A 27674-nucleotide genomic window follows, 5' to 3' on the forward strand; every position below is an offset into this window, starting at 1 on the left:
AACTGTAACATTTCCATCTCTGAAACAAACTTCTGAAGAGAGCTACATACATCTAGCCTGGTGGAAAAGATTACAAGGCTTTTAAAAATGTTTAATAGAAAGAAATTAGCCACAAAGTGTAATACAATTCCCAAGAAAACAATGTCCAGCCACTTCCATAATAATGTCCAGCCACTTTCCATACTATTATTTTTAGCTGAAGAAAAAACTTACTATAGCTCAAATGAATATAAATTTAGACCTTTAAAGTGTTACAAATGACATCACATGTGCCATGCAAATAACAATAGTGCAAAATATAATTAAAATGGCCTGAGTTTGAAATGTAACACATACCAGGTGTCCAAGTATCTTCATCAAAGTCATACAATTGCAAAAGAAAATTTAATTAGTATGTCTTTTTTATCTCTTTTCAGAACAAATTTCTGTACTAAATCATTTCTCTTTTTTTACTGTAAGGTTGGTCAGACACCACGATTGATGTTTATTTGCTATCTCTGCCCTTAAATTTGAAGCAGTTTTTGAGTTTGAAACAACTGTTTTTAACAATTCTAGGATGTGTCCAGTTTCAGCCTTACTGAGCAGCCAACTTGAAACTTAACGTAAGCATTATGAATTTTGAACATTTCAGTTCTGAAATATTTTGCACATCTAATGAATAGATATTAAGGGAACTATTATGACTTTAGAACTTAGTAATAAATCATAATTTTTACCTAAAAATTTAGATAATTTACTGGGATCAGAAACTATATTGCAAGCCAGTTTGAGAATATTGTAGTAACATGTTATTTTTATTATTTTTCATTTATTAGAGTTCTACCCATCTCAAGCCACGGCTCTGCATCTGACATGAGTGCCGTGTTACCCTCTCCAGCCATGCTATGTAGTGGAAAGGACGACCCAGAGTCGGGCCTTAACACTTGGCTCTTGCCACTCTGCATTCCTGTCTCTCGGTCTGCTGCCTGATGGGCAGGCCGGTTCCCCACTTCTGCCTTGCGTCCAGCAAGGGTCCTCTGGTGGATGAGGCTTTGGCGCTCGCCCCAGTCTCACCTTCTTCTGCCGGATCTCCACCTCAGCCTTGCCTGGCCCTCCACTGGCACCCCTTGATATGAGGGATGTCGAGCCGGCCACACCCACCTGGCCCTTTGAGGGCATAATGCTGATGCAGCTCTCAATGAAACTTCTGCTCTACTTGTATATTTGTCATTATTCCCCCACCTCACTGGTTGAATAGTACTCAAAGAACAAGCACCGACAAACACATTTTATTATCAAAATCCTCCTGATTTTTTTTCTACCATACACAAGTCTTCCTCCTATAGTGTCAAGATGAATGTTTGAAGCCTGTTAATCAGTAACTTTCAATCAGTAGTTCAAATTTACCTCTTTCTTAACAGGTTCTTTTCTTTTCAGTCTTAGCTTGGAGGTCATTACTATGGAACTTTTTGCTCGCATAGGCATGATGCCCTATGGCAGCTAAATATGGTGCCTTCTGGGAAAAAGATAAGGGGATTGAGAGCTGCTATTTCTATCTCAGAAATCTGGAGTAACACAATATCAATTTCTTTTATCCCTAGAGATTTGTAAGCATGAGAAAAATAAAAACTTCCTGCTCACTCATTCCTCTGAATAAATTAATGTGTAAAAAAAGGCAATTCACTGAATTTAATTCTTAATTTATTCTGAAATAAAAGCATATTTTATCCCGCATGGATAGCAAAAACATAAGAACTATATAAAATTGTCATAATGGTTTCCCCTTTTATTGTGAGAAGTCTTCTCAACACATATGCATTAAACAGAAACCCCCAATCAGACATGAACAAGGCAAGCAAAAATGCACATTATATAACGCAAATAAGAAGAAAACTACTGCTGCCTTCTTTAAGAAGCTGCAGTATTTACTTAAAAATGAAACAATCCTATTAAAGGGTCTCCCTTGAGCTCGCTATTCTTTCTAGGGTCAATGATCTTAGACTGCTTATTAATATAACATATACAATCCTGAACTGCCAAGATATTCCCAAAAGCTTGCATAAAGGCAGAAACAGGAGAGAAATATAAAATGTATGGCAGACCCCAGACAAAAAGAATGTCATGTAAATACACCGAAGAGGAATACATGATGAAAATTTATTACAATATCTTGAGTATTGATATGAGAATGGCTGCATCTTACTTTGCTGCGTATTAAACCTATCCAAATGAAATCAGAAATACCTATTTTTAGTTGAGCCAGTTCAATTACAATCCTGGAATTCTAGGTTAATTTTTAAAATAACTAATAACTTTTCAATAAAATAAAATGGGTGTTGGGCTTACCTGTCACACCCTTTATCTTGTAGTGGGGAATGGCAGTCAGGCATGGGATGATTCTGTCTGTTAGCCAATCAGGACCAAGTCTGCAGATTTGCTAAGTCCCGCCCTTCCTGCTGCTCTCCAGTTTGTCGGCGAGGACCGCAATGCAGACTGACGTGTATCCAGCTGTAAAGATAAATAATTAATGGTGCCCACCCATCCCGACACCCCTTGCCAAGCTGGCTATCACCAGGGAGGGGCTGACTGCCGTTCCCCCCTACGAGAGAAAGGGCGTGACAGGTAAGCCCAACGCCCATTCTCTTCCTCGGTGGGAACGGCAGTCAGGCATGGGACATACCAAAGCTCGTTATCGTCCTGGGTTGGAGATGAAGCCAGCTCTGCTCATCCTAGGTTGAATGGACTCTCTGCAACATTTGTCTGCCGAAGGCAGCGTCAGCCGATGCGTAGGAGTCCAAGCGATAATGCCGGATGAACGGTGTCGGGGTAGCCCAAGTTGCAGCTTTACAGACTTCCTCCAAAAAGGCCTGGGTAGCCCACGCTGCCGTCATAGCCGCACTCTTGGTAGAGTGGGCAGTGATACAACAAGGAATCGGCAAGGACTGTGATTCATATGCAATGGAAATTGTAGCCCTTATCCAGTGGTCCAAGGCCGGAGCAGAGACTTTGGAGCCCATGGAAGCTGGCTGGAACGAAACAAATAAGGCTTCCATCCTGCGAAATGACGTGCGTGGAATGTAAATTTTCAAAGCCCTTCAAACATCCAAGGTATGCCATACCCTCTCAAGACAATGTACTGGAGTCGGGCAAAAATAGGGCAACACCAGTTCTTAAGCCCTATGAAAGATGGAATTGACTTTTGGTACAAAGGTGGGATCCAGATGGAGTACGACTCTGTCTAGGTGAAATACACAGAGGTCTCAACATATCTAAAGGGCAGCTAGTTCTGAGATGCGACGGGCAGAGGTGATGGCGACGAGAAAGGCCACCTTGAAGGAAAAGAACCCGAGTGCCACCTCACACAGGGGTTCAAAGGGGGCTTTGGTCAAGGCGGTCGACACTTTGTTCAGGTCCCATGTGGGGAACTGGTGAATAACTGCAGGTTGCAGATTAGAGGCCCCCTCTGGCAGTTAACTGCAACCACTGGGGCTCTGGATGGACCAGAGCTCCTTGAAGCAGGGCAATCTTGTCGTCGGGAATCCGCCAGGGGCGCGCCACCAATAGGGAGACTAAATCCGCAAATCAAGGCCAGCGAGGCCAATGCAGGGCAAGAAGGATCAACTCCGCACGCTCCTCCAAGAGTTTTCTGATTACTCTGGCTATGAGAGGCAGAGGAAGGAATGCATAGAGAATCAGCCCTTGAGGCCAAGGTCTGCGTAAGGCATCCATTGCCTCCGCTCCGGGTGTCGGGAACCTGGTAAGAAACCGAGGAACTTGATGGCTGGTTCAGGAGGCGAAGAGATCTACCGCTGGGAGGCCAAATCGGGAAGTCAGTTCCTTGATTAGAAGTGGATGGAGGCTCCATTCCGCCTGGTCTATTGGGTTGCGACTGAGAGAGTCAGCCCGAACGTTTGCTGCCCCTGAAATGTGGGCCGCTTTCAAGGAGGCTAGATGACTCTCTGCCCAAAGGCCTAAGCGGAGCGCCTCCTGCATGAGGGCTTTTGAGCAGGTGCCGCCCAGCCTGTTTACATGTGCTTTGGCCAAGACATTGTCTGTCAGCACTAGGACATGCTGACCGCTGATCAGGTGGTGAAAATGTCGAAGGGCCAGAGTTCCTGGAGTTCTAGCCAGTTGATATTGTATTTTCTCTCTTGTTGAGACCACTGCCCTTGTGCTAGGTGGGGACCCAGGTGGGTTCCCCATCCGAAAAGGCTGGCGTCTGTTGTAAGGACTATGCGGTGGGCTTCCCGGAATTGACTGCCCTTGCAAATTGCAGCAGAGTTACACCAAGTCAGAGATTTGAGGACAACGGGAGGAAGAGGAGTTCTTATTAAGGAGTTCTTATTAAGGAGTTCTGCAATTCCCTATGAAGACGGGACCAGGGAACAATGCCGAAGGAGGAAACCATTTTACCCAACAGATGGGAACGAGCAAGGAGAGGGACCAAACGATCCCTATAGCAATGGAGAGCCATCTCAGAGAGACTGGCCTGACGGTCTGGTGATAGCGAAACTTCAGATTTGATAGTATCTATTAGGGCCCCTATGTGCTTGATATGGGTAGAAGGGACTAAATGGCTCTTGGACCAATTGATTAAGAACCCATGAGCTTGCAACTCCTGGAGGGAGGTGCAGCTGTCCTGTGAGCTAGGGACTCTAAGGTGGAAAGGATGAGAAAATCATCTAAGTAAAAAAGAATGTGAATGGGGAGGGAACGGATGTGGGCAATGAGGGAAGCCATGAGTTTAGTGAACACCCAAGGAGCGGAGGAAAGGCCAAAGGGCAGAGCCCTATATTAATAATGGTGTCCAGCATAATAAAAATGGAGAAATTTACGTGGAGCAGGAAGGATGGGGACGTGAAGATATGTTTCTGTCAGGTCTACTGACAAAAGGAAATCCCCCACCCGAATAGATTCTAGGATAGACTGGAGGGTGTGCATTTTGAACCGGCGGTAAATAATGTACCGGTTCAAGGACTTAAGTTCAAGAATAGCCCTCCAGCCCCCCGAGGATGTGGGTACCAAAAATAAAGGAGAATAGAACCCTTGTCTGTGCTGGATCTGCGGAACCATCTGGATGGCCTTGATAGCCAGAAGATGAATAATCACCGCATGTTGGCGTTTGGATGGATCACTAGACAAAGGGCTTGGTAGAAAAACCCTCGGGGGAGTGGAGCAAAATTCAAGGGAAAGGTTCGCCCGAACATTTTCCCTCACCCAAGAATCTGATGTAGTGGATTCCCAGCGACTGGAGAAGAAGGAAAGATGTCCTCCAATGTGAGAATCCTGGGGACATCAATCTGGACCTACGGAAGGGTCTACCCCTGCCTCCCGAAAGGACCTTTTGGAGAAAATTTGTGAAGGTTTCCTAACCTGGCTGTCCTGATGTTGAGCCCCTCTGGCTGGGAAGGCCCTTTGCGAGCAGTGTTGATAGAATCCACTGTCTGAGGCACGAAAGGACTGTGAATATAAATAGCCTTGTTGACGAAAATTGGTCCTCCGGGAGACAGATGGCAAGAATTTGCACCGGTCTCTGGTCTCAACCAGAATGAGTTGAGGGAAGAGCCGAAGAGCTTTTCCCTGGAATAAGTGGAAGAAGCCAAACGCCACTTATTTCTAGCGTCGGCCTACCAATGCCTGAGCCAAAGAAGCCTCCACGATTTGGCTGTGAATCTGGCAGCATTGAGGGTGGCATTCAATTGCAGCCAAGATCTTATTAATATCTTGGTGGGCTCTGGAATCTAAAAAGCTGGGGTCTGAATAGGCCAATGAAAGAAAGATGATCTGGCTCAAGGCCGTCATCATCTGATCATTCCTGATCTCTTCTCCCGATAAGGAGGCTTGACTAGCAGAGCCAGGAGAATCAGGCCTATGTTGTTCCGCCCCCGATTCCTCCAGATGACAGGAACTGGGAGATTGGTTGACCTGGCTCACCTAGTCAGAAATTTCAGAAGTGGCTCTTTGTTGGAGACCCTGACCAATGCCAAGTCTAATGGCATCCGATATCAATGAGGCTAAGGCAGGATTCTGTGGATTAGACAATTGACCAGATAGGGGAGGATCCACTACAGATGCCAGAGGAGTAAGGCAGGAGACCCTTTGACTAGAATCGGCCTGAGGAGAAACCTCCACTGCCAAGGTTGCATCCAATATCAATAAGGCTAAGGCAGGATTCTATGGATTAGACAATTGACCAGATAGGGGAGGATCCACTACAGATGCCAGAGGAGTAAGGCGGGAGACCCTTTGACTAGAATCGGCCTGAGGAGAAACCTCCACTGGCAAGGTTGCAAACAAAATGGCCGCAGTTGCTGATGAGGCGGGCGTGCCATGAGGCGAGACATCTGGTGATAATGAAGCAGAGGCAAAGGCTGAGTAACCGGAGGACGAACTGCCTCACGGGATACTGTGGCCAGTGCCGGGCCTGGTTCCGATCAGGGAGGGGACTTGGCCTCCTTTAGAACATCCTGTTGTGCCTTCTGAATGGCACACTCAATGGCTCTGTACCGCCTCTGTTCGTCTTTATAAGCCTGGGAGCACTTGGAATGTTATTTAGGGGAAGGAGCCCTCCCCCTAGCTCGTTTGGGTTGGTTCTGGGTTCCAGAAGTCCCTTCTCCTGGATCACTATCATGGCGTCTCTTCCTCCCCCGGGCCGGAGCCATGCGGGTTGATTTAGATAAATTACCATCCGTCATTTTGGATTGTTTTAGGTGCCAGAATCTGGCCTAAGTCGTGGAATTCCCCAAAGAAAACCGCTACTCACTGCGCTGCCACAGATACCTGTGGCTATTGATGCCTCTGGCTCCATCAGACAAGCAGTGGAGAAACTGCTGGTAAGGGTCTCGATCGCTAGCCCTGAGGCTAAAACTGCGATCAATCCGGTGCGGAATAACAGCCTCGCGTCAAAAACGCTGCTGAGCAAAGGCTCTAAAAGCAGCCCAGTAGCTCACGGTGCGAGAGTGCCCTCCGATAAACAGTAAGCGGAGCCAGTATGGGTCAACGCCGCAGAGCAAAATCGCGAGCGCTGCCCGTTGGACCGCAGTCCGGAGTCGCCACATGGTCTTCAGCGGGTTTGGACAAAATCCTTCACGGTGGAAAAGTTCAACCAGTGAAGGGAGCAAGGTGGTATTAGATTTAGTTGAATATTAAATTCAGTTGAGAATTTAGCAAAGAGAGACATGACAATCCAAGCAGACTGAGTCGACAAACTGGAGAACGGCAAGAAGGGTGGGACTTAGCTAACAGATAGTCATCCCATGCCTGACTGCCATTCCCACCGAGGAGAAACTAATAACTGTTATTTGTGAATCTACAACTGTATTCTAGATCTAATTATTCTTCCTCAACTGCTTGTCAAAATTTGCCCAATGTCTCATCTCAGCCCAGCAGAAAGTGTCCAATGTTTCAGTTTCATGAAATATGCTGGCTATCTGTAGTATTTTCTAAGCCTAACTTTGGTATTAGCACACAGGTATTAACGTTAATTAACATTTAAAAAAAACTATATACTGCACATAGCAAATGTTTAAAATACATTTTATCTTGCAAAATTGGGAGAAAAAACATAAAGCTCTCCTTATTTGATTTAATATCAAACAATCTTATTTACTTTGTTAGGAGAATGCTTCTATATTGGCTTCATGTTAGAGATAGTTCAGTGAGAATTACCATATTTTTCAGAGTCTAAGACGCACCTTTTTCCCCCCTAAAAGGGGGTGAGAATTTAGGTGCGTCTTATATACCGAATGTAGCCCCACCCACCCACTGCCCCCCACCCTTTGGCCTCTGCCTCGCAGCAGTTAACTTCTTGCAAGCAAGCAGCAAGAAAAAACAGTTCCTTTCAGCTTCACCACAAGTTGATTAGATCGGCCTCCCGACTCTCAGATGATTTGCTCTCAGCTGTTTTGCACAGGGCATTGCTGCTTGCTGCAAAGAGGTAAATTGCTGGAGTAGATTTCTTTTTTCCTTGTGCTAATCAAGCTATGCTGAAATCGAAAATGTAAATAAAGCAGGCTGTTTGCTGCAACGAGGCAAAATTGCTCAGAGGCAGAGACAGAGGGATATTCCTTTTTCTTCTTTTCCTCACCAAAAAAGGTAGGTGCGTCTTATACTCCGGTGCGCTTTATATTCCGAAAAATACAGTAGATAGAAAATTCTAGGAAAATACATAATATGTTAATAATAAACAGACTTCAAGGTCACAATCCACCAGAAACCTGAGCAATTGCTATTGCAATCAACAGAATACACTGCAGTACATTGAGCTATCTTTTTTAGATAGAATTTCTTCATGATTTAAAGCAACACTTAGTGAACTCTCAATGATCTTTGACCAACACATACAAAGCTATATATTCTCATAAATTGGATATTTTATTATATATATATATCAATATCACAACGATAAAGTCTTTACTGCCATCCTTTAATCAGTGATTCATAATGAAAGATAAGTGAATCAATGTAATGACTAGGCTGTAACAGAGAAAAAAAAGTCTTATGAAATAATTGTAAGTCATAAAGAATTAGGTGAAAGACCCAACAATTAACTTATTATAATATTAAAATAAATTTATTTGCCATTTGACCCCCTATCTTTTCATGCTCTCTCAGTGGAAGCCTATACAATAGTTGGCTAATGCAAGGAAAGCATTGTACTACAGCTAAGTACAATGGAGAAGTGCCTCCTTTCCCACATAAGTAGGTTTAGGGGGTAATATCAGTGAATGTACGCCTTCACAATCCAGAACTCATTCTATTGATGAATAAATAGAATATTTAAAAGTACACATTTGGTGCAGAAAACATCTGTGTTTACTCAGAAAAAATTTACACCTGAAGTGAAAAATGCCAAATATTACACTATTAATTCTAATTTGGTAAGGTGAAATGCATCTTGTCTGATTCTTTGTATGCTGGTGTAGAAAGCCACAGAGATGGGCTTGGAGGGAGTATTCAGTTGTTACGGAAATGACAAAGGCAAAACCATTTCTTACATCCTAAGAAAAGAGATAGTATTAAGAAGAGATTCAAGGTGGCTTCTTTCTGATTCTACAGGATATAGAAGGGATGAAAGTTAAAAACACAAGCAGACTCGCAAGATTCTGATATTGTAAACCAGGGGTGGGCAACTGTGGCTCTTTTACAACCTGTGGACTTCAACTCCCAGAATTCCTGCGACAGCCAAGCTGTCTCAGGAATTCTGGGAGTTGAAGTCCACAGGTTGTAAAAGGGCCACAGTTGCGCACCCCTGTTGTAGACTATTGCCCAAAAAAATTAATTCCATCCTCGTCTTTCTAGGGGTAGTTTCTTAATCCAGTCTACTTTGTAGGCCTGACAACTGATTACTTGCACCTGAAATGCTAACACTTACACAAATGATTCAGCCACCTTCTATTAGGGCTCTTGGACAATCACTGGATTTATAAAAGAAATCTCATTGGATAACTAACTGCTGTTTCTTTCTACATTTATAGTAAATGTTGTGACATACTCTTAATACCGAAAGCAAAAATTCCAAAATTTCAGTCTGCAGATGTGTTTCTATATCTTGAAATCATCAGTTGCTCATCAATCACAAAAAGTTATGCAGCACCAGCAGAGACTTCTGTGTTTTGGCACACAGTGTATGAACTCAAACATTATTATTCTATCAATTTACTCTTAAAAGAAGTTGAAGATTATATTTAAAATGGTATTAAAAGTAATCCATTAGCTTTAGCTTAATTTTGAAAGATAAATATAAGAAACTTTGAATTATGAGAATAATTAATGAGAATAAATAAGCATTGCAGTATGTTAGTGCATGAGCACAGGACTTTGTCCTTCAGATGATAAGCGTACTAGGAAATTTAAAATGTACATCTAGGCTAGTCTTAAATTCAAATAAAAAAATACTTCCCTTGAACAAGATTCTTAATTTGATTTTACAAGTATCTTGTCAGTCTTACCAGGTAGACCGGGGTAAGAAAAACAACCAGATAAGCTAATTCAACTTTATAGTAAAGTTACATTAACAGAATCTTGCAAGTCTGAAGTATAACTCTCCTGCCATCTCTTTTACTGTCAGAGAAACTAGGGAGGGTCTTTCCCGAGCCTCTTGCTTCACCCATTCTCCAATGCAGGCTATGCCATCTCTTATTTAACTGTTCCCTAGGCAATATGTCTCTGCCCCGTCTCCCAAGGTCTTTCCCACATACCATTACATATCATCTGACAAAAAGAGATATTAGATCATCTTCAGAAATATGTGCTTGCTGAAATGAGTTCCTTCTTTAATTTTCAGCAATAAAATATTTATTTATTTATTTATTTATTTATTTATTTATTTATTTATTTATTTATTTATTTATCAATCAATCAAATTTCTATACCGCCCTACTCCCAGAGGACTCAGGGCGGTGAACAGCCAAGATATAATACAGATAATGCAAATATTAAAAATCCCTTAAAATTATTAAATATTTTGGCCGAAACACAGATTAAAACACCCAATTTATAAAATCAAACGAATTAAAAATTTAAAAGAGGAGAGTTAGGCCAGGCCAGCCTGCTGAAATAGAAAAGTTTTGAGAGCACGACGAAACATGCGCAGTATTAAATTCCAGAATATGAACATATTCTGAATATATACATATCATACAGTAAAAAGCAGAACGGTACCACTCACTATGTAGGATTAATCGTTTCCTGAATACAAAATAATTTATGATTAAATAAATGAAAGAAAAACACGTATACATATTGCCAGTTCTATCCTTTCTTTCTTATCTTAATTTTAAGTAGAATTTCCAGTATGATTGTGGTATCAGCAACCATATAACTATATGTTTTTTTTAAAGTTTTTGACAAATGATTTTCCTGCACTGTTCCTTTTCTTGTAGAGTTCTGAGACATGGAAAATTCAATCCACCTTCATGGGTACTTTAACAAATGAACTTCTCTAGGGCAAACTCCAGAGACTGTGTTTCACACTTATATTAGTTCTCCTAAAACTAGTCTGTTTTCATCAGACCAAGGTATGAACTGGTCAATAGGGGTCACTGCTAAACAATGCTTATTTTCAACAGAGAAACACCCCCCCCCAAAAAAAACTCAGTGTTTTCATGGTCAGTGCCCTTATTAACCAGGCTCCAGGACAGTTTATCTAACTAGCTATTTAAAAACCATTTTCTCCTTTCTCAGCACATTCTCTAATACAGCAAAAGACCAGTAAAGTTACATGTAAAAAGCCCCACAGTAATAAAACTGTTTTATTATTATGGGCCATTTTTCTCCATGAAAATCAACTATTTCTGTTTATGCTTTTAAATAAAATTTCAGATGATATACTAAAAAGCTGTTAAATATTATACCTTCTATCCACTATAACATTCTAAGCTAGTAACTACAATTGCTGAGTCTTTGTCAGCATAAATAGCTTCAATAAAAGCTTAAACAGTACCTATTTTTTACAAACAGGTGCTTTTACTTTGCACACAAACACAGAACTTGCATTTCACAGATAATATACATTTTGCAGTCATATCAGAATGCTAATATTTGAAATTTATCAACCTGTAGTTCCAGGTTCCATATAAAAATATAGCAAACATGGTTAATTACAACAAATCCTACCCATAATTTATATAGGGAAATGTGCACAGGATTTGTTATACTTTCCTAAAAAAATAAAAAGACAAGACATTTTAAACATCTAGTAATTTTTTCTTTCTCAAAGATTTTTTTAAAAAACAGCTAAACCCTTTTAAATTATAAACCTTTTTACACTTTATAAGGTGCATCTCAGAGTTATTTATGTTTCTTTGTTCTAAAGTGCCCTGCACACAAAGATATTACAAGCTTTTAAATTCTCTAGTCCTGACCCCCCTCACCTCCCATCCACCTACCTGCACAAATGAGAAAATTATGTTGAGAAAAAGTTCACATACTTTGGAAAAGGAACAAGGTTGTCATTCAAGAAATCAGTTTACAGCACAGAAATGTTTAAATCACAGTTTTCCAGATCAGGAATGAACATCATCACATACACACACACACACACACACACACACACACACACACACACACACACACCCTTGTGACCGCTGAAAACCATTTTCATTTATACTGTGGAGAGCAATCCACATTATTTCTGCTATTTTTATAATGAAAAAATAAAACAAGTGTAGTGTAAGGCCTAAACCACTATAAAACAGTCGTTTGGGTAATATTGCCCTCTCTACTTTGCATCATTGCTCTCTTCCATTAAGTTAAATTTCCAGCCACCAAAATGATGTCAGCCTACTTCTGGTCATCACCATGAACTACAAGAGTACATAGCATACAAAAGATTTTATAGACATCATAATTTACTCCTAGTGTTAACTCTTCCAGCACCGACTGCCTCTATTGCTTACTTCACAGACCCACGACTTCATAAATGGTGCTAACTATCATTAAGAAAAGTTGTGTATCTCTCTATCAGGAAATTGTTTATTATTTATTTATATCTCACATTTATTATTTTTATAAATAACTCAAGGCAGCAAACACATGTAATAGACACCCTCCCCCATTTTCTTCACAAACAGCAACCATGGGGTGAATTAGGCTAAAAGAGAAGGATTGGCCCAAAGTCATCCAGCTGTTTCATGCCTAAAGTGAGACTAGAACTCATGCTTTCTAACAGGGTGGATTTGATTTAAATCGAGTTGATTTAAATCACAATTTAAATCATGATTTAAATCACTAGTAAAAAGGTTTGATTTAAATCAACTTGATTTAAATCATAATTTTTAAAGAGCAACTGTCATCTCTGCTACTCCTTTGACCCACTGTTGACTCACTGATAGTCCCAGTGTTGCAGAATATAGGCTCATGCTACATAACTAAGCTCCATTTCATGCTGAATAAACTAAATTATTTATGTATTTTAAATAGAAAACTATCTTACGATAGATTTTTACCCCAAAAGTTTTTTATTAAAATAAATTCGATAAAAATAAAAAAAAAATCCGATTTAAATAAAAAAAATCTGATTTTTTTGATTTTTTTAAAAAAATCATTGATTTTTATCCACCCTGCTTTCTAATCTGGTATCTTAACCGCTAGAAAAAACCGGTCTATATTTGTGTTATATGATGGTATGACCGCTCGTGTTCTGGATGACAGAGAAGTTTCAGAAGCCTTTCTGTGTTACAACAGTGTCAAGCAAGGGTGCGTGTTGGTACCAATCTTGTTTAGCATATTGTTTTCATCCATGCTGTCAGACACCTTCCAGAACAGTTCCTTGGGAGTTAGTCTGAGATACAGGACCGATGGGAAACTGTTCAACCTGCGAAGACTCCAGGCTGTCACCAAGATAAAGGAGACTGTGCTATGTGATCTCCTCTTTGCTGATGACTATGCCCTGAATGCTGGATCAGAGCTTGAAATGCAAGCCAGTGTGGACAAATTTGTAGCAGCATGCGACAACTTTGGCTTCCTCATCAACATAAAAGAAGACCGAAGTGATGCATCAGCCAGCTCCGAAAGCCCAACACCAAGAGCCCACCATCACAGTGAAGGGACAAAAGCTACAAGCAGTGGACCAATTTGCATACCTTGGCAGCACCCTCTCCTGTGCAGTGACAATTAACATTGAGGTCAACCGCAGAATCGCCAAGGCAAGCTTTGCATTTGGCAGACTACTGACCACTGTGTGGGAACACCATGGAATAAGCCTTGCTACAAAGCTCAAAGTCTACTGAGCAGTAACTACTCTGATATATGTCAGTGAGACTTGGACTGTATGCAGGAGGCACACTAGGCAATTGAACCACTGCACATGACCTGCTTCCACAGACTTCTGAGGATTCGGTGGCAGGACAAGGTGCCAGACACAGAAGTCCTCTCCAGAGCAGGCCTGCCATCGGTTCACACCCTGCTGATGAAAGCCCAGACACGCTGGACAGGCCATGTTACAAAAGGATGCCAGACCATTGCATCCCTAAACAGCTCCTCTATGGTAAGCCGTCTCAAGAAAAGCGATCGCATGGGGGACAAAGGAAGCGATACAAAGACACATTGAAAGCCTCCTTCAAGTCCCTGGATATCGACATCACTTCCTGGGAAACCCTGGCACAAGATCGAGCAACATGGCACACGCTGATCCACCAAGGCTGCCAGACATCTGAGGACAGAAGAACAACTACAATATAGCACAAGAGAAGTGAGCACTCTGCAAATCCAGAACTGCAAATGCTGCAACAATGGTGCCCACATGTCTGCCCGACATGTGGCAGAATATTTTGTGCCCATATAGGCCTTACCAGCCACCTGCAGACACATCACAGACAGCCCAAAACCTGTTAGATGTCAAGGTCCTCTTCGAACATGTTGAAAATATACTGGAGTTAGTATAAAAGATATTTTTTTTGTATATCCACTTACCAAGCATTCTGTATGAAACAATAATAATCACCAGATTATGTCCAGGTTTTTAAGTGCTCTTTTAAGTTTTAAGAAAATCTATTTCAAAAATTCCATTTTTCTTGTTAACAAGAAGTTTTGTGGTGCATGCGCTGAAGCAACGTCATGCTGCTTTCCTTGAGCATCTTTCAGTACCCAATCCTAATACCCTTTGAGAATCTCCTATAGGTATTTCCTCCTTAACCAATTTGCTGACGATTCGAGTGCAAAGACATGCAAGAATTCCAGAAATTTCTAATGTGCAACAAGCAGAATATTAGCGTATTACTGAGTAAAATGTGTTTCTCATTTCAGATTAGAAACTAGTCGAACAGGACAAGTGAAGGCAAGCCAAATGTCTCCATAAGAAAGCAACATGATAACCTTGCATGCATACTGCTTCACAAGAGGGCAGGACAGTCAGCCAGCACAAGCCAGCAAGGACATTTGTTCAATAGTTACAAAGGTCAAGTAGAAAAGTTCTCCACTGTTCTCATTCAGAAGAGGAAAAGAAAGGGGGGAAAATCCTTGCATCAGGAACAGATGAGAGATTAGAAACAACAGTAACAACAAGAGTAGATTAGATCATATTTGCAGGGTAAGCAAACAGTATCCCTATATCTTTAACAGTGGGAGAAAACAGAAACTGCAAGGAAGGGGTTGAATATTAAAATATGCCTAAGTAACAAATACAGCAGAAAAATGTTGGGTCCCCAGATATTCTCAATCTTACTGCTCATTATGCAGTAATGAGTTTATGTGCCTCTTCTTGTTCTTTTTAAGAAAAGCAAGAGATACAAACATGGATATATTTCTATCCTGTTATCCGCGTAAACATTTTTATTTAATGCTCTAATAATAGCATTAGATTTTCAACAAATGTCTTAGGAAATACCTGAATGAGATGCAAATTAATTAATGACAACTGGTTCCCCCCCCCGTTATATTCTAAAAAAACTATATTTAAGACTACTCACATGCAAAGGTATTATGCAATCAATTCAGAGTTATAATACTGGCCTGACAATGAATAAAGAGTACTTCATTATTTCATAAGGATGCTCCATAATTTAATCTTTACATCTTCAAATCTCTATGGAGACTTGATAAACAACTCTCTTGCCATTTTTGTCTATACACATAACTGGTCTGGCAAAGAAGTATTGTCTGTATGCTTTTTCATTAATGAGAATAAAAAGATACCCACCCTTTTTTAAAATTATAATGAACATATTAGACTTCTTAGAACTCTTATTAATGCAGAAATTCATAGTAATTTTGCTCTCAATGAGTTTGGGCAGCTCAAAACAATCAAAGAAATTGTAATAAAATCAATCAATAAAAAAAATGAATAAATTGCCAATAATATTTTTTTATATAAATAAAAATAAATATGAATAAAACATTGAAGAAAAAGATGGTAAGCATGATGAAATGATGAAGTGGTTATACTTTTCAATCCCTTTATTAAACGATTCCAGTCATTTTTAGCGGAAACTATATTCAGTATAACTTGTGCTATTTCACTATTCCTATACTTGAAACCTCCTATGGATAATTGGGCTTTATTCTTTAGTTTTTGCAAAGTAGTCAAATTCTTAATGAAACAATAAATACAAACTTAAAAATGACTCATGAGTTTTTTTCAAAACATTTAGGACAATTTCTTACCTTTTTCTTTATCTATTCTGAAGATTCCAATACCAGATCCATCCCTTATTGAATATCTGATTTCACCATCTCTTCCTGTATCCTCATCATAAGCAGACACAGTCATTACTGAAGTACCAATGGGAACATCTTCACTTACAAAACTTTTATCCACAAAATTAGGAAAACGTGGTGGCTGCAGATTTTCATTTACATCAACTATTTCAATTTCAACATAACAGGTAGAAGACAATGAAATGGGTTTTCCCTTATCCTTAGCCCGCACTGTTAGATTATAAACTTGTTTCCTCTCAAAATCCAGTCCTTGGACAATACGGATCGCTCCACTGAGTTTATCTACATCGAAACTTCCATTTCCACCATCCAAAAGGCTGTATCTTACTTGGCTTGCCTGGCCTAAGTCAGGATCGTAAGTTTCTAGCCACATGACAATAGTTCCTTCAGGAAGATCTTCTCGGATTTTCACTCGATAATTTGCAGGAACAAATTTTGGAGGATTGTCATTAACATCTTCTAACGATATCTTTAGTAGAACTGTTGAAGTCAATTGTGGTGACTCTTTAGCTTGGTCCCTAGCTTCTATTTTTAAGAAATACACTGCTTGAACTTCACGATCTAAAAGTCCTGAAACTTTTACAATTCCAGTGACACTGTCAATAGAAAACTTATTTGTATCTGTAAGAAGTGAGTATCTTACTTCACCATTGGTCCCTAAGTCTTTATCTATGGCTTCTATCTGTATTATTTCTGTATTCAGTTCTTTGTTTTCACTTACATCAACAAAATAACTATCCTGTAGAAATTCTGGAGGATTATCATTGGCATCAAGAACTCTGATATTTAAAAGACGCCAGTTAGACTTTTGTGGTATCCCAAGATCATAAACAGTAACATTCAAAGTATATTTATCTCTTACTTCTCTGTCAAGAGGAGACAAGATTTTTAGCATTCCTGTTTCCATTCCAACGATAAAACTGCTGTCATTATTACCTCCAGAAATAGAATAGATTAACTTTCCATTGAAACCAGTGTCACGATCAGTTGCGTTCAAAAATATGATGGTAGAATCTACAGGCTGATCTTCTTTTACTTCAATGGTCCTGGGAAGACTACTTTCAAACTGAGGTGCATGCAGATTCATTGTATGTGTATCCAAAAAAGTATCCTCCACTTCAACACGACCATGTAGCTTATTTGCTAGCAAGAGTTTTTCTGCCAACATTTTGGCCACACCAGTCTCTTCACATTGTAAGCTCACTGGTTTGCGGCTGGCAACTACAGTGATGTTAATAAATATGGGAGCTGCAAAATTCTCTCCATCTGTAGCGGTTATTTTCAAACTATGAAAAGATGTTTTTGAACTTAATCCATCTCCTAGTGATTGTTTCAGGAAAAGAACCCCCGAGTTTGGATTCAAACTAAATAAATCTAATTCATTTCCAGATTCAATTTGATATTGTACTAACTGGAGCTCATCAGCATCAATAGCAGACACTGTAGTTATTTGCTCTCCCACACCAAGTTCCCTGGGAATTGTTCCCTCGCAGTTTATTTTCTCAAAGAGAGGAGTGTTATCATTCAAATTATTTAAAGCTATTGTAACAGGGACTTCAACCTCTCTGCGATAGGGGGTGCCCCAATCAGATGCTCGAATTCTTAATTTATAAATTCTTGGCATCAATTCGTAATCCATAGTTTCAGAGGTGGTAAGCACACCAGTGAAGTGGTTTATCTCAAAAGGAACAGGGTTTATATTTGCAATGCTATATGTGACATAGCCATTTTCACCTTCATCAAGATCCTTTGCACTCACACTCATAACACTTGTCCCTATAGGGACATTCTCATTAAAAGAAGCTTTATAAGATGTCTGAGTAAATTCTGGAGGATGAGTATTCACATCTATGACCTTAATGAATACTTTTGTGGATGCTTTTCTATCGCTTGTCATTATGTCAAATTCAAAATGAGGCGCACTTTGAGCTTTTATGGCATCTAGAGTAGTAATAAGGCCAGTGTCAGGATTCAAACTGAACTGAGTTTTGCTTGGTGCATTTACAAACAAATACTTTATATAGGGATAAGTAGGCAATGCTTTTACCATAACCACAGGTGTGTTCGGTGGAGCAAATTCACTTATTTCAGCTCTATAAACTTCTCTTTCAAACTGAACTATTCCGGACCTAAACTGGGGGGAGGGCAGATAAATTGCTTTCACAGATGAAAACTTTGGAGGGTTTCCTTTATCTTTAGCCTGCAATGTAAGATTAAAGCCAAAAGGTTGGCTCTCCCATTCAACAGTGCCAACTGCTTTGATTTTATACTCTTTTCCTCCTGGGACGGTTCTCACAGCTTTGAACTGCTGAAGTGGGTCACCTGCTACAATACTTAGAGATGCTACCTCTCCATTTAAACCGTGATCTTTGTCTTCCACAGTTATAATTGCATAGGCTGGATCCTTGTCCAACTCTGAAGGAGTGAAAGCAATGGCTGTGATGACTGGAGCATGTTCGTTAGCCTGTTCTATATGAATTGTCAATCTTGCCATGCTACTAATCCCACTGCTGCCATATAATTTCATACCACGATCCACAGCAAGGACTTCCAACTCATAAACTTTTGTTTCTGAATAGTCAAGTCTGCCAGTCAGAATGACCATCCCACTTGTAGGATGAATAGCAAACATGTCTGTCCTCTCCTTAAAACTGTAATAAAATTCTCCATTGGTTCCAATATCTGCATCAGTTGCACTAACTTTGGCAATACTGGTCCTTATTGCTGTATTTTCCGACAACGAAACACTGTAAGAAGTTGGAGAAAACAAAGGCCTTAAGTCATTTGTATCCAATACTTGCACTCTGACGTTTGTGAGAGCTTCTGCATTTGTATTTTTCTCTATTGCTTTTACAGTCAATGTATAGTGCTCTTTTACTTCTCTGTTAAGTATAGCGGTGTTCCCTCCCTTGGTCCGAATTCGTAAGAAGCAAAAATCCCCCAAAACGTATTCTTCGGCTTTAAACAAGTTCTCATTATCCCCAGAAATAATTTTGTATTTTATATCCCACAGGGAACTTGTAATGTAAATGCCCATTTTTACTGGATGCCCAACGTAAGTCTTAGCTGCAGAGTTTTCATATACTGTGGCATTGTAATGAACTTGTGTGAATTGCATTGGCAGTGCATGATATTGTCTCAAGGTTCCTTCACATTGTTCAAAATCCTGCACAAGCAGCAGTAGGGACAGCAACAGCATCATGGTCAAATGGCTCTTCATGCAAGCAATCACTAAAAATCTGGAGAAAAAAAGACAAGAAGAGAATCAGTGTCTTTGAACATGGTCCTTTAAAATAACTATTCTGTGAATAAAATGACTTGAGTTCTCTCATAAAGTCTACATGGAAACATAATGTATAGCTCCATTATCCTATACACATATTTTTTCAGTTAAGTGGTCATAGCATACCAAAGGATTAAAATAATGAAATGGAAAATAATTTCCATATTAGTGATATCCAAGAGTCCCATGGTTTTGGCTAGCTTTGAAGCGTCAAGCCTCTACAAGGCTTAAGGGCCAGGTTCTTGTCCTTAGCTAACATTTAAAAATGGATATAAATCAGAATACTGGATAACATTCGTAAGTATCAATCTTACATCGTTGAATTTCAAGATTCTTCATATAAATTCAAGGGTCTATTTGAAGTTGAGAAGTTATTGAACAATAATTATATATCTTTTCTTCTGCAATGTTTCATAGCCATTTTCCATCAACTTTATTTCTTCCCCGAAAGAAAAAGACAAAATTCTCATGCGTAGGATGTCAAATTCTTGCACTTTAAGGGGCAGTCAGATATGCACCAGATTCCTTTCCTTCACTATCCTATTTGCCTTCAGATTTCCTCATTTTCCAAACTGACATTAAATCTCTAGGGAATATATAAAAGAAATGTTCCCAGGGACTTTTTTCATGGTTAGGAAATGAAAAGGCAGTTTGATAAATATATAACTGGGAGAGAAGAGCAACACGCATTCTGTAACAGTGCCCAGTAATAAATTCTAAAACATTCTGAGAGTAAGACATAAGCAACAAATGCCTCTTTTATTAATAAAACTTTCAGGAATTTGGAAGTGAGTTTTCAAAGTGGAATTCATAGAGATAATGCACAGTGTCTTCAGCTTCTAATACGTAAGAGGCTAATGAAGCTGTGAAATTGATTCCTTCAGAAGAGGAAGCCTATGTTTTTTTCACTGTAATAAAGAGATGATGTTGTTTGTGTCATTAATACTAACATAAATGCCTAATATATACTTTTCCATATTTTATTGATGAGAATGAATTAAGATGAACGATTCTACACTTAAGCAATGCAATCTGTAAGCACCCAAGCAGTATCTCACTTAAGAGACAAAACACAAATATTAAAATAAAAGTCTTGTTCTTGACCCTAATCTTGGTATTAATTAATATATAAAGGGTTGAACTTTACCCCAAACTGCAGTTAACAAAGCCAAACATTTCGTATTTGCTGAAACTCAGATAGAGAACTTACTTTTCATTCTTTCAGGCATGAATAAAATATACATTAATAGGACAAAAAAATAATCTCCCCTGCATTCCTAGCCATAACAGCTTTAAGTGAAGATTAGTTTTTAATTAGACTACCATCCCAAGAAGAAATTCTATCCTTTAAGAACACTGTAAAAACAATTACAGTTTTACTTAGTAAAGTAGTTTACACAGTGACTATTCTATTAACAAATGCAATTTCTGCTCCATTCAACTTAGTTCAAATATTTTTAATCATGTTTTAGACTGCAGGTGGTTTGCCTTAAACACTACTTTTTTCCACTGAACTACTTTTTATTGCATACTCTCAGCTAATACATGACACAACAAGATCCTGGTGTTTCTGAAATGACATATACTCTCAAGTACTGTCAGATTTTAAGATTTGCTTTGCCTCACCTGGAAAAAAGATAACAGATAATGAGCTCTCACCTTTGCTCTACAGAATATATGATAACCAATATTTGATTTCAAGCACCACTGTTTTGCAACCAAAGCCTTGTGGAGCAATCTCAAAAATTGTGAGCAGCGTTCTAAACCATAAACAATTCCTTCAATTATCTCTAGCTACACAATATGACATTCTGTCCCACAAGAGGCAATTGTGATTTTTCACAAGTATAGATATTATTTTATGATCTGGAATCTCTTAGCATATCCCCTTAGCACTTTAAAAACCCAGCTAATTCACTTTTGTAAATTTCTATTTATTAACAAATGGTGAGCAATCCAACATGCTGCAAAACGAAGTATCAGCTTTAAGCTTAGGTTTTACTTCTAAGAAAAGGCCACAATAAAAGACCAACATTTGACACTGTCCTTTTGTTAACAAATGATTAGCCACTAAATCCATTTGGTGAGCTGAATAGCATTACAGTGATCACGTGAAATGATACTTGGTCTGGAACCAGAAAAAAGGCTGAACAATCTCATGTCTCCTAGGGTTATGTATAAATTTGTTTGCTTTCTCTGAAATCTTCATACAAAAATGTTCTTATTTTTAACAACAGGTAAACATTTATATGCAAAATTCAATTGTAGATAATCTAACATACTAATTATTTAAAGAGCCATGGCTAAAAGATAACAAAGCTAAAAACAACCGCAACCACCACTGATCATTAAAAGAATCAGGAGCTAATCAACTGTAGGGGAACAAAGCTTATCAACCACAACTGGGATCAGCAACTCACTGCTAAGTGAGACATCAGGTAACTGTAACTTGCAATTTTGACTTCACATTTTCCATTAAGTCTGCTTGTCAGAAGCAAGTTTATGAAGTTCACAAATAGTGATCACGTGGGCAAGGAATGCTGTTCTGGTCATAAATGCATGCCTATTGCGAAGCACCCAAATGGTGATGTAGCCCAAGATGAGAGGATTGGTCACAAAGCTGTTTTTCCCCCCAACTGTCATAACTTCAAATGGTTACTAAATAAGGTAAGTGAGGACTACCTGTATACTGAAAAGTGTTTTTCCCATAGTTTTTCACTTCTGCCCAGTTACCAAACTACCAAATTGTGTCACTACATTGTGAAGGCTGAATTCTTTTACTCTATGGATGTGTTCTCCATTTGGGAATAAGTAATAGTGATGTCAATATGATTTGTTCATTGTGGAACATAGCTAAATGCCTATGTTAAGTTTTCACTTATTTTAGCAACTATCTACATAAATGTCTATACTAATATTATTAGCTACAACCCAATACCATATAACAGTAAAATGTCCAATGAATAAAAAGAGCATTTTATGCAATATATATATATATATATATATATAGATAGATAGATAGATAGATAGAGAGAGAGAGAGAGAGAGAGAGAAAAGAAGAAGAAGAAGAAGAAGAAGAAGAAGAAGAAGAAGAAGAAGAAGAGGAAGAGCAGGCAGAGCTGAGGGCAGGAGTTAAGCATGTCATCAGTTTAGAATAGTTATGTTGCCACAAATGATCCAAGACCAAGCAGAATTCAAGAGAAGTTGGACTTGGACCATTTGTGGCAATCTAATAATTCTAAGATAATGGATGCTTAACTCTATCCCCCATCCGACAATATCATGTAGTGATATAAATATGCAACAAGTCAAAAAAACTGGTTTGCACAAACTGGATGATCTTGAGCAAAGACACACTTTTTTTTTATGCATAGCCCAGGATTGACATTCATTTTACATGAAATTTGACTAGATGGCAACACTCAGAGACTGCAGCTTTGAACAAATTCTAGTTATTGAAATAAAACAAAAATACATTCTTATACTTTTCCTGAGTTTTTGCTGAATGAATAAATTCTGTCAATACTTAACTAAACCTGTTAAAATGTTTATTTCAAAAATATTACAAGATTAAATATTTTAATTAAGTTCTAAACACAGTATTAAAAGTTGCTTGCAGTTAACTGGCAACCGATAGTTTTTTTAAACTAGGTACTCTTTTTTTTTTAAAAAAAATGAAAGCTTGAGTTTAAAATAATTTCTTTCTTTTCTCTCTGTCTTTAAAAGCAAAGGATCATTGCAATAAGGGTTATCCCTTAAAAATGGGGAAATATTTATTAAATTTATATGTTGCCCATCTCACTCTGCAAAGTGACTTTGGGCAGCTCACAATTAAAATCATAAAAATATCAAAACATTAAATATAGAGACAAGAAGCAAAAAGCAAGTTTGGTAAGGTGGCTGCATCTCTTTTGTAAGTCCACTTATACCTCCAACATAGAGCTCCCTCAGGCCAACTGCAAAGCCAGGTTTTAATGTACTATTTTGGAAAACCAAAAGGGTGGGGCCAGACCTCACCTCAGGTAGCAAGATATTCCAAAGAGTGGGGACCACAGCAGAAAAGGCTCTCCTTCTATACCCTGCTAGCCAAAACTCTTTGCCAATGGGACCCACAGTGCACCTCTTTGACAAGATCAAGTGAGACAAGACCATTCCTCAGATAATCTGGTCTTATGCCACAAAATACTCTATGAAAAATATACAATAATAAAAAATATATTTTAAATAATACAATAAAAGTATTGCTGGTCATTGTGGATAATAGATACAGATTGAAGAATCATTTTAAAAAAGAAATTCTTAATCCAAAATTCATTCTAAAATGAACTTTTTGCCATATACAGTAATGCTTGCTCCTTAATCACTACAATAATCTTTTCTTGGTTTCATTGTGGAAAAAATTGTTAAAACAATATTACTCTGTATATTTCATACAGGCAGAACTGCATATTTAGCCCTCAGTTACCAATAGCCAAATCATTGTAACTGTTGAAGAGTATCTCATATTGAATAATATCTCAATTCTAGAGTTTAGTTTCTCTCAGTTCCTTTATCTTTTAATTTACCAGATTATTATTCATGACTATATGAAAATAAGCCATTTGCTTATCAAATCTACACATCATACTAAACTAAACATACTAAACAAACACAACATACTAAAACAAATCTACAACCCATACTAAATATGGGTTGTTTAGTATATTATGCAATTCCAACTAATGCATATTGAAACACTGACTTTTGTCTTGGAATCAGACAATGTATCAGACAATTCACTTGTGTGTTATTCAATAAGCTACAATTAAACTACAATTTGGATCCAGTTGCCATGTTCAATGGACCTTTCTCTGGTTTTGCTCTCTTCAACCTGCTGCTAAGTAGTAGATTACAACCACTAACATCCTAACCACTAACCACTAACCACTAACATTCATAACAGCCAATAACAGGATTACTAATACAACCAATTAGAAGAAATAAGATTGGTACCTAAGGGAAACACATTTATGATCACATCCTATTAACAACCAGTATAAGTTATTTTAACATACAATACTTTGTTGCTGTTTTTTGAAGCAGGCTAATCTTAGCGTCTTACTAGCTGACAATTTTCCTGTCTAACATATGAAAAGATCATTCTAAAAATACAATATAGATCAGGGCTGTCAAACTCCCGGCCCACGGGCCAGATGCATCATACACTGGTCATGCCCATGCCTGATTTAGCAAAGGGCAAAAAAGTCTGTATACGTCACGTGACGCCGTGACACCGTTTGACACCACTGATATAGATGATACACATGTCACTTAAAATATAAAACAGAATTGAAAAATCAATGAGTGGTCTCACATTTAGGATCCACAACTAATAAACTAAAATGGGACTGACTTTGAAAATGGGAAGATGACTTATTTTTTGTTGAAAGCTTCTCAGATTTTCCCAAACAAATTGGGAAAAAGATCCTAATTTTTAAGACCTTCCTCTCTGAATGTTCTAAATTCTATCCTTCCAAAGAATGTGAAGGTCATACTGTGGTAGAGTCTGTCAACAAGCCAGAAAAGAAACAAAGATCAAGGATGAAGTCTGCCCAAAGTTAAGCACTCTGAAGTGAAATCTGAAATCCTAGAGGAATTTGCCAAGGCAATGTTATTCCATTAAAAACTTTTTTAAAATTAATATAAGATTGTGATATGTGAATAAACATTAGTCTGTGCAGTGAACTGGATATAAAGGGGAAAAAGCATTTTGGAGTTAGTGGGTGCACACATTGCATCTATTGGGCAACTTCCTCAAAGAACTGCATTGCTTCCTAGACCCATACATTAAGACATATTGGATTAAGGGAGATCAATTTAATATGCATGTCCAATCAGTCTCCTACTCACTTTCTCCTCTTAAAATTCAGACTGCTGTATGTCCTAGTATATCTATATAGGCATGTTTGCATACATGGCAGATGTAATATAGAACCTGTTGCTATTTAACTAAACAGAAATTGCTTTTGAATAGATATGGGTAGGATTCAAGCAAACTTTAAGTGTTGCTTGAAATAAGTGGGACTTTGCTATGAATGGATTATATTCAATTGTAGACTATGTCCTAAACATTGCATTCCTATAAGATAGACAGGGAGATGGCAAGGACAACCTGCTTCTGGATTCCGGCCAAGAAAGCTATATGGATATCTCCATGAAGTCACCAAGAGTCAAATTTGATTTAAAGAAGGCTATATTTAATGAAGGGCTTACACTTGGACCAGGGCGAGCCAAGTTTAACCAACTCCACATGAGTCTACCACCATCTCTCAAACCAATTTATCTCATAGATTTATGTGGTGGGACAAAATAAGAAATCCTTATGTATGCCATCTCCAGCCTTAAAGAGAAAAATTGGAACATAATTGCAATAAACAATTTATTTGGCATTTTAAATGCTTACTACTTCAGATTATGAAGTTTATAATCTTCGACTACATGATGCCAAGTATTCTGCATGCCTTCCCTTTTAAGACATATTAATCACCCTTTGCTCTTCAAAACAAACTCTGGCAAGCATAACAAGAGAAATCACAGCCTCAATCCATAGTTAACAGCTCCTTCCTTTCCAAGCCCAGTAATAAGAAAAGATAATTACTGCCTACTTCCTTCAATTTTTCTCCAGCACTTTAGTTAGGTCACAACAACTGGATCCTGATCCAATTAGGAAAGACAGGCCGACCTTGATAAAAAAATAATGAACCTAGACCAAGGGAAAAAATAATGAAAGACTAGCAGGGATTTTAGCAGCAGATAAAACTTTAAGCACTCTGAAATCAAGAACAGGAATTGTGTTGGGGAGGAGAGAGACTGGAAAAAAAAGTCTTTAGAGGCTTTATCTCACTTTAAGAGGTACCTCCCATAAAAGATTTTGATTTAGCAATTACTCTTGCTAAAGAGTACCCCTTTTCCCCCCCTCTCTTTCATTCCCAACGTGGCTCGCCGTGCCCTACTCAGCTAATGGCAGCAGCAGGACAAAAGCTCCCGGGCAGGCTGCAGCCCCTCGTGTCTCACTTGCTATTCTCCTCACGTCCTGACACCCAGAAAAAGGGGGGGGGGATAGAAGAGAGATTCTCTGCCACCCATCCAAATGCAAATAGGGCGGCCAGGCAGAAAAGCTCCTAACTTCGCAATACAGCACTAACTTTCCCACCTCCTCCCCCTTGTGCGGTAGCCACGGCCCCTCTTTCTCCGTTAGCAACTTTTTGCACTCCCGCTTTGCTGGCTGCTTCTTATCCTCCACACAAGCCCCCCCCTCCTTCGTGCGGGAAAAACCCCCGTGGGAAGGCACCGCGGGGGCATTCCGATCCCGAACTTTCTTCTACTCCGTTTTCCTCGAGTCCAACTCCCCGCGATTCCCATCCCGCTCCGTTTCTCACCTCTAAGGTTTCCCCGGAAAAGACGGAGGCGTCGGGGGAGACGGCTTCCACAGAGGCAAAGCGCCAGCCCCGTTCTCTCGCATGGTGCCCAGTCCGAGTCCCCAACTCTGCCTTTCTTCCTCCCCTCGCTGCCTGCAGCGGCGCCTCCTTCGCTCCCGCGGCCGCTCGTCGCAACACGCTCCGGTCCCCGGATTCCTCCGCCAAACCAGGGGCAGCCGCCACAAACCGCGTCCGGAACTAATTTCTCTGGCATGAAAAGTTAAACCACTCTTCAGCGACTGCACGGCTCGCAACCATCTGGCTCCGGAGTGATTATAACCCTGCAGATCAAACGCGCCACTATCGTTCTCCTCCTTCACCCCCTTTTCCCTTGAAGGGCAGAGCGCATTTAAGGGAGCAACAGTTGTGATCACACGAACAATGGGGGGTGGAGGGTGGAGGGAGAGAGAGAAGAAAGGGCTTAAGGCTAAGGAGGTAAGTGTGTTGGGTCAGAGCCCTGTTTATTCAGGGGGAAATGTCACCGGGTTCATAAGACTGCCTGCAGCAGTCTTAGCATGAACAAATCTGTTTACTCGGAAGTAAAGCTAGGTGGAGCTTCCTTTAAAAATTGCAAATATTTTTTTTTCAAATCTGGCCGGGAGTAAGCCTTCCTAAACGCACATGCACACAGTTGATCTTTAGGATAAATCCAGCTAAATCTTTTTAAGAACCTTTAAATATATTTAAGGCTCCTTTGCAGCTACTTTTAAAGTAATGCTTGCCTCTAGCAGTATGTTAATCTCTTCTTTGAACCCTCGAAGATTTGACTTTAATCCATCATTGGGTTAATGTCCTAAAGC

General features: G+C 39.2%; 1 protein-coding gene across 1 annotated transcript in view; it reads right to left on the bottom strand.

Moving 5' to 3' along the window:
- The window catches only part of FAT1 (FAT atypical cadherin 1), a 153015-nt gene extending 126084 nt beyond the window's left edge, over window positions 1-26931 (bottom strand). The window contains exons 1-2 of the mRNA XM_070948256.1: window positions 26836-26931; window positions 16081-19373 (exon numbers count right to left, since the gene is read on the bottom strand). Coding sequence (XP_070804357.1) covers window positions 16081-19354 — 3274 coding nt within the window. The 5' untranslated portion in view covers window positions 19355-19373; window positions 26836-26931. The remainder of the gene's footprint in view (window positions 1-16080; window positions 19374-26835) is intronic.
- Between the last annotated feature and the right edge of the window lie 743 nt (window positions 26932-27674).

Source organism: Pituophis catenifer, unplaced genomic scaffold (assembly GCF_029215685.1).
Source record: "Pituophis catenifer annectens isolate HBS135680 unplaced genomic scaffold, rPitCat1.0.hap2 SCAF_8, whole genome shotgun sequence".
Classification (NCBI taxonomy): domain Eukaryota; kingdom Metazoa; phylum Chordata; class Lepidosauria; order Squamata; family Colubridae; genus Pituophis; species Pituophis catenifer.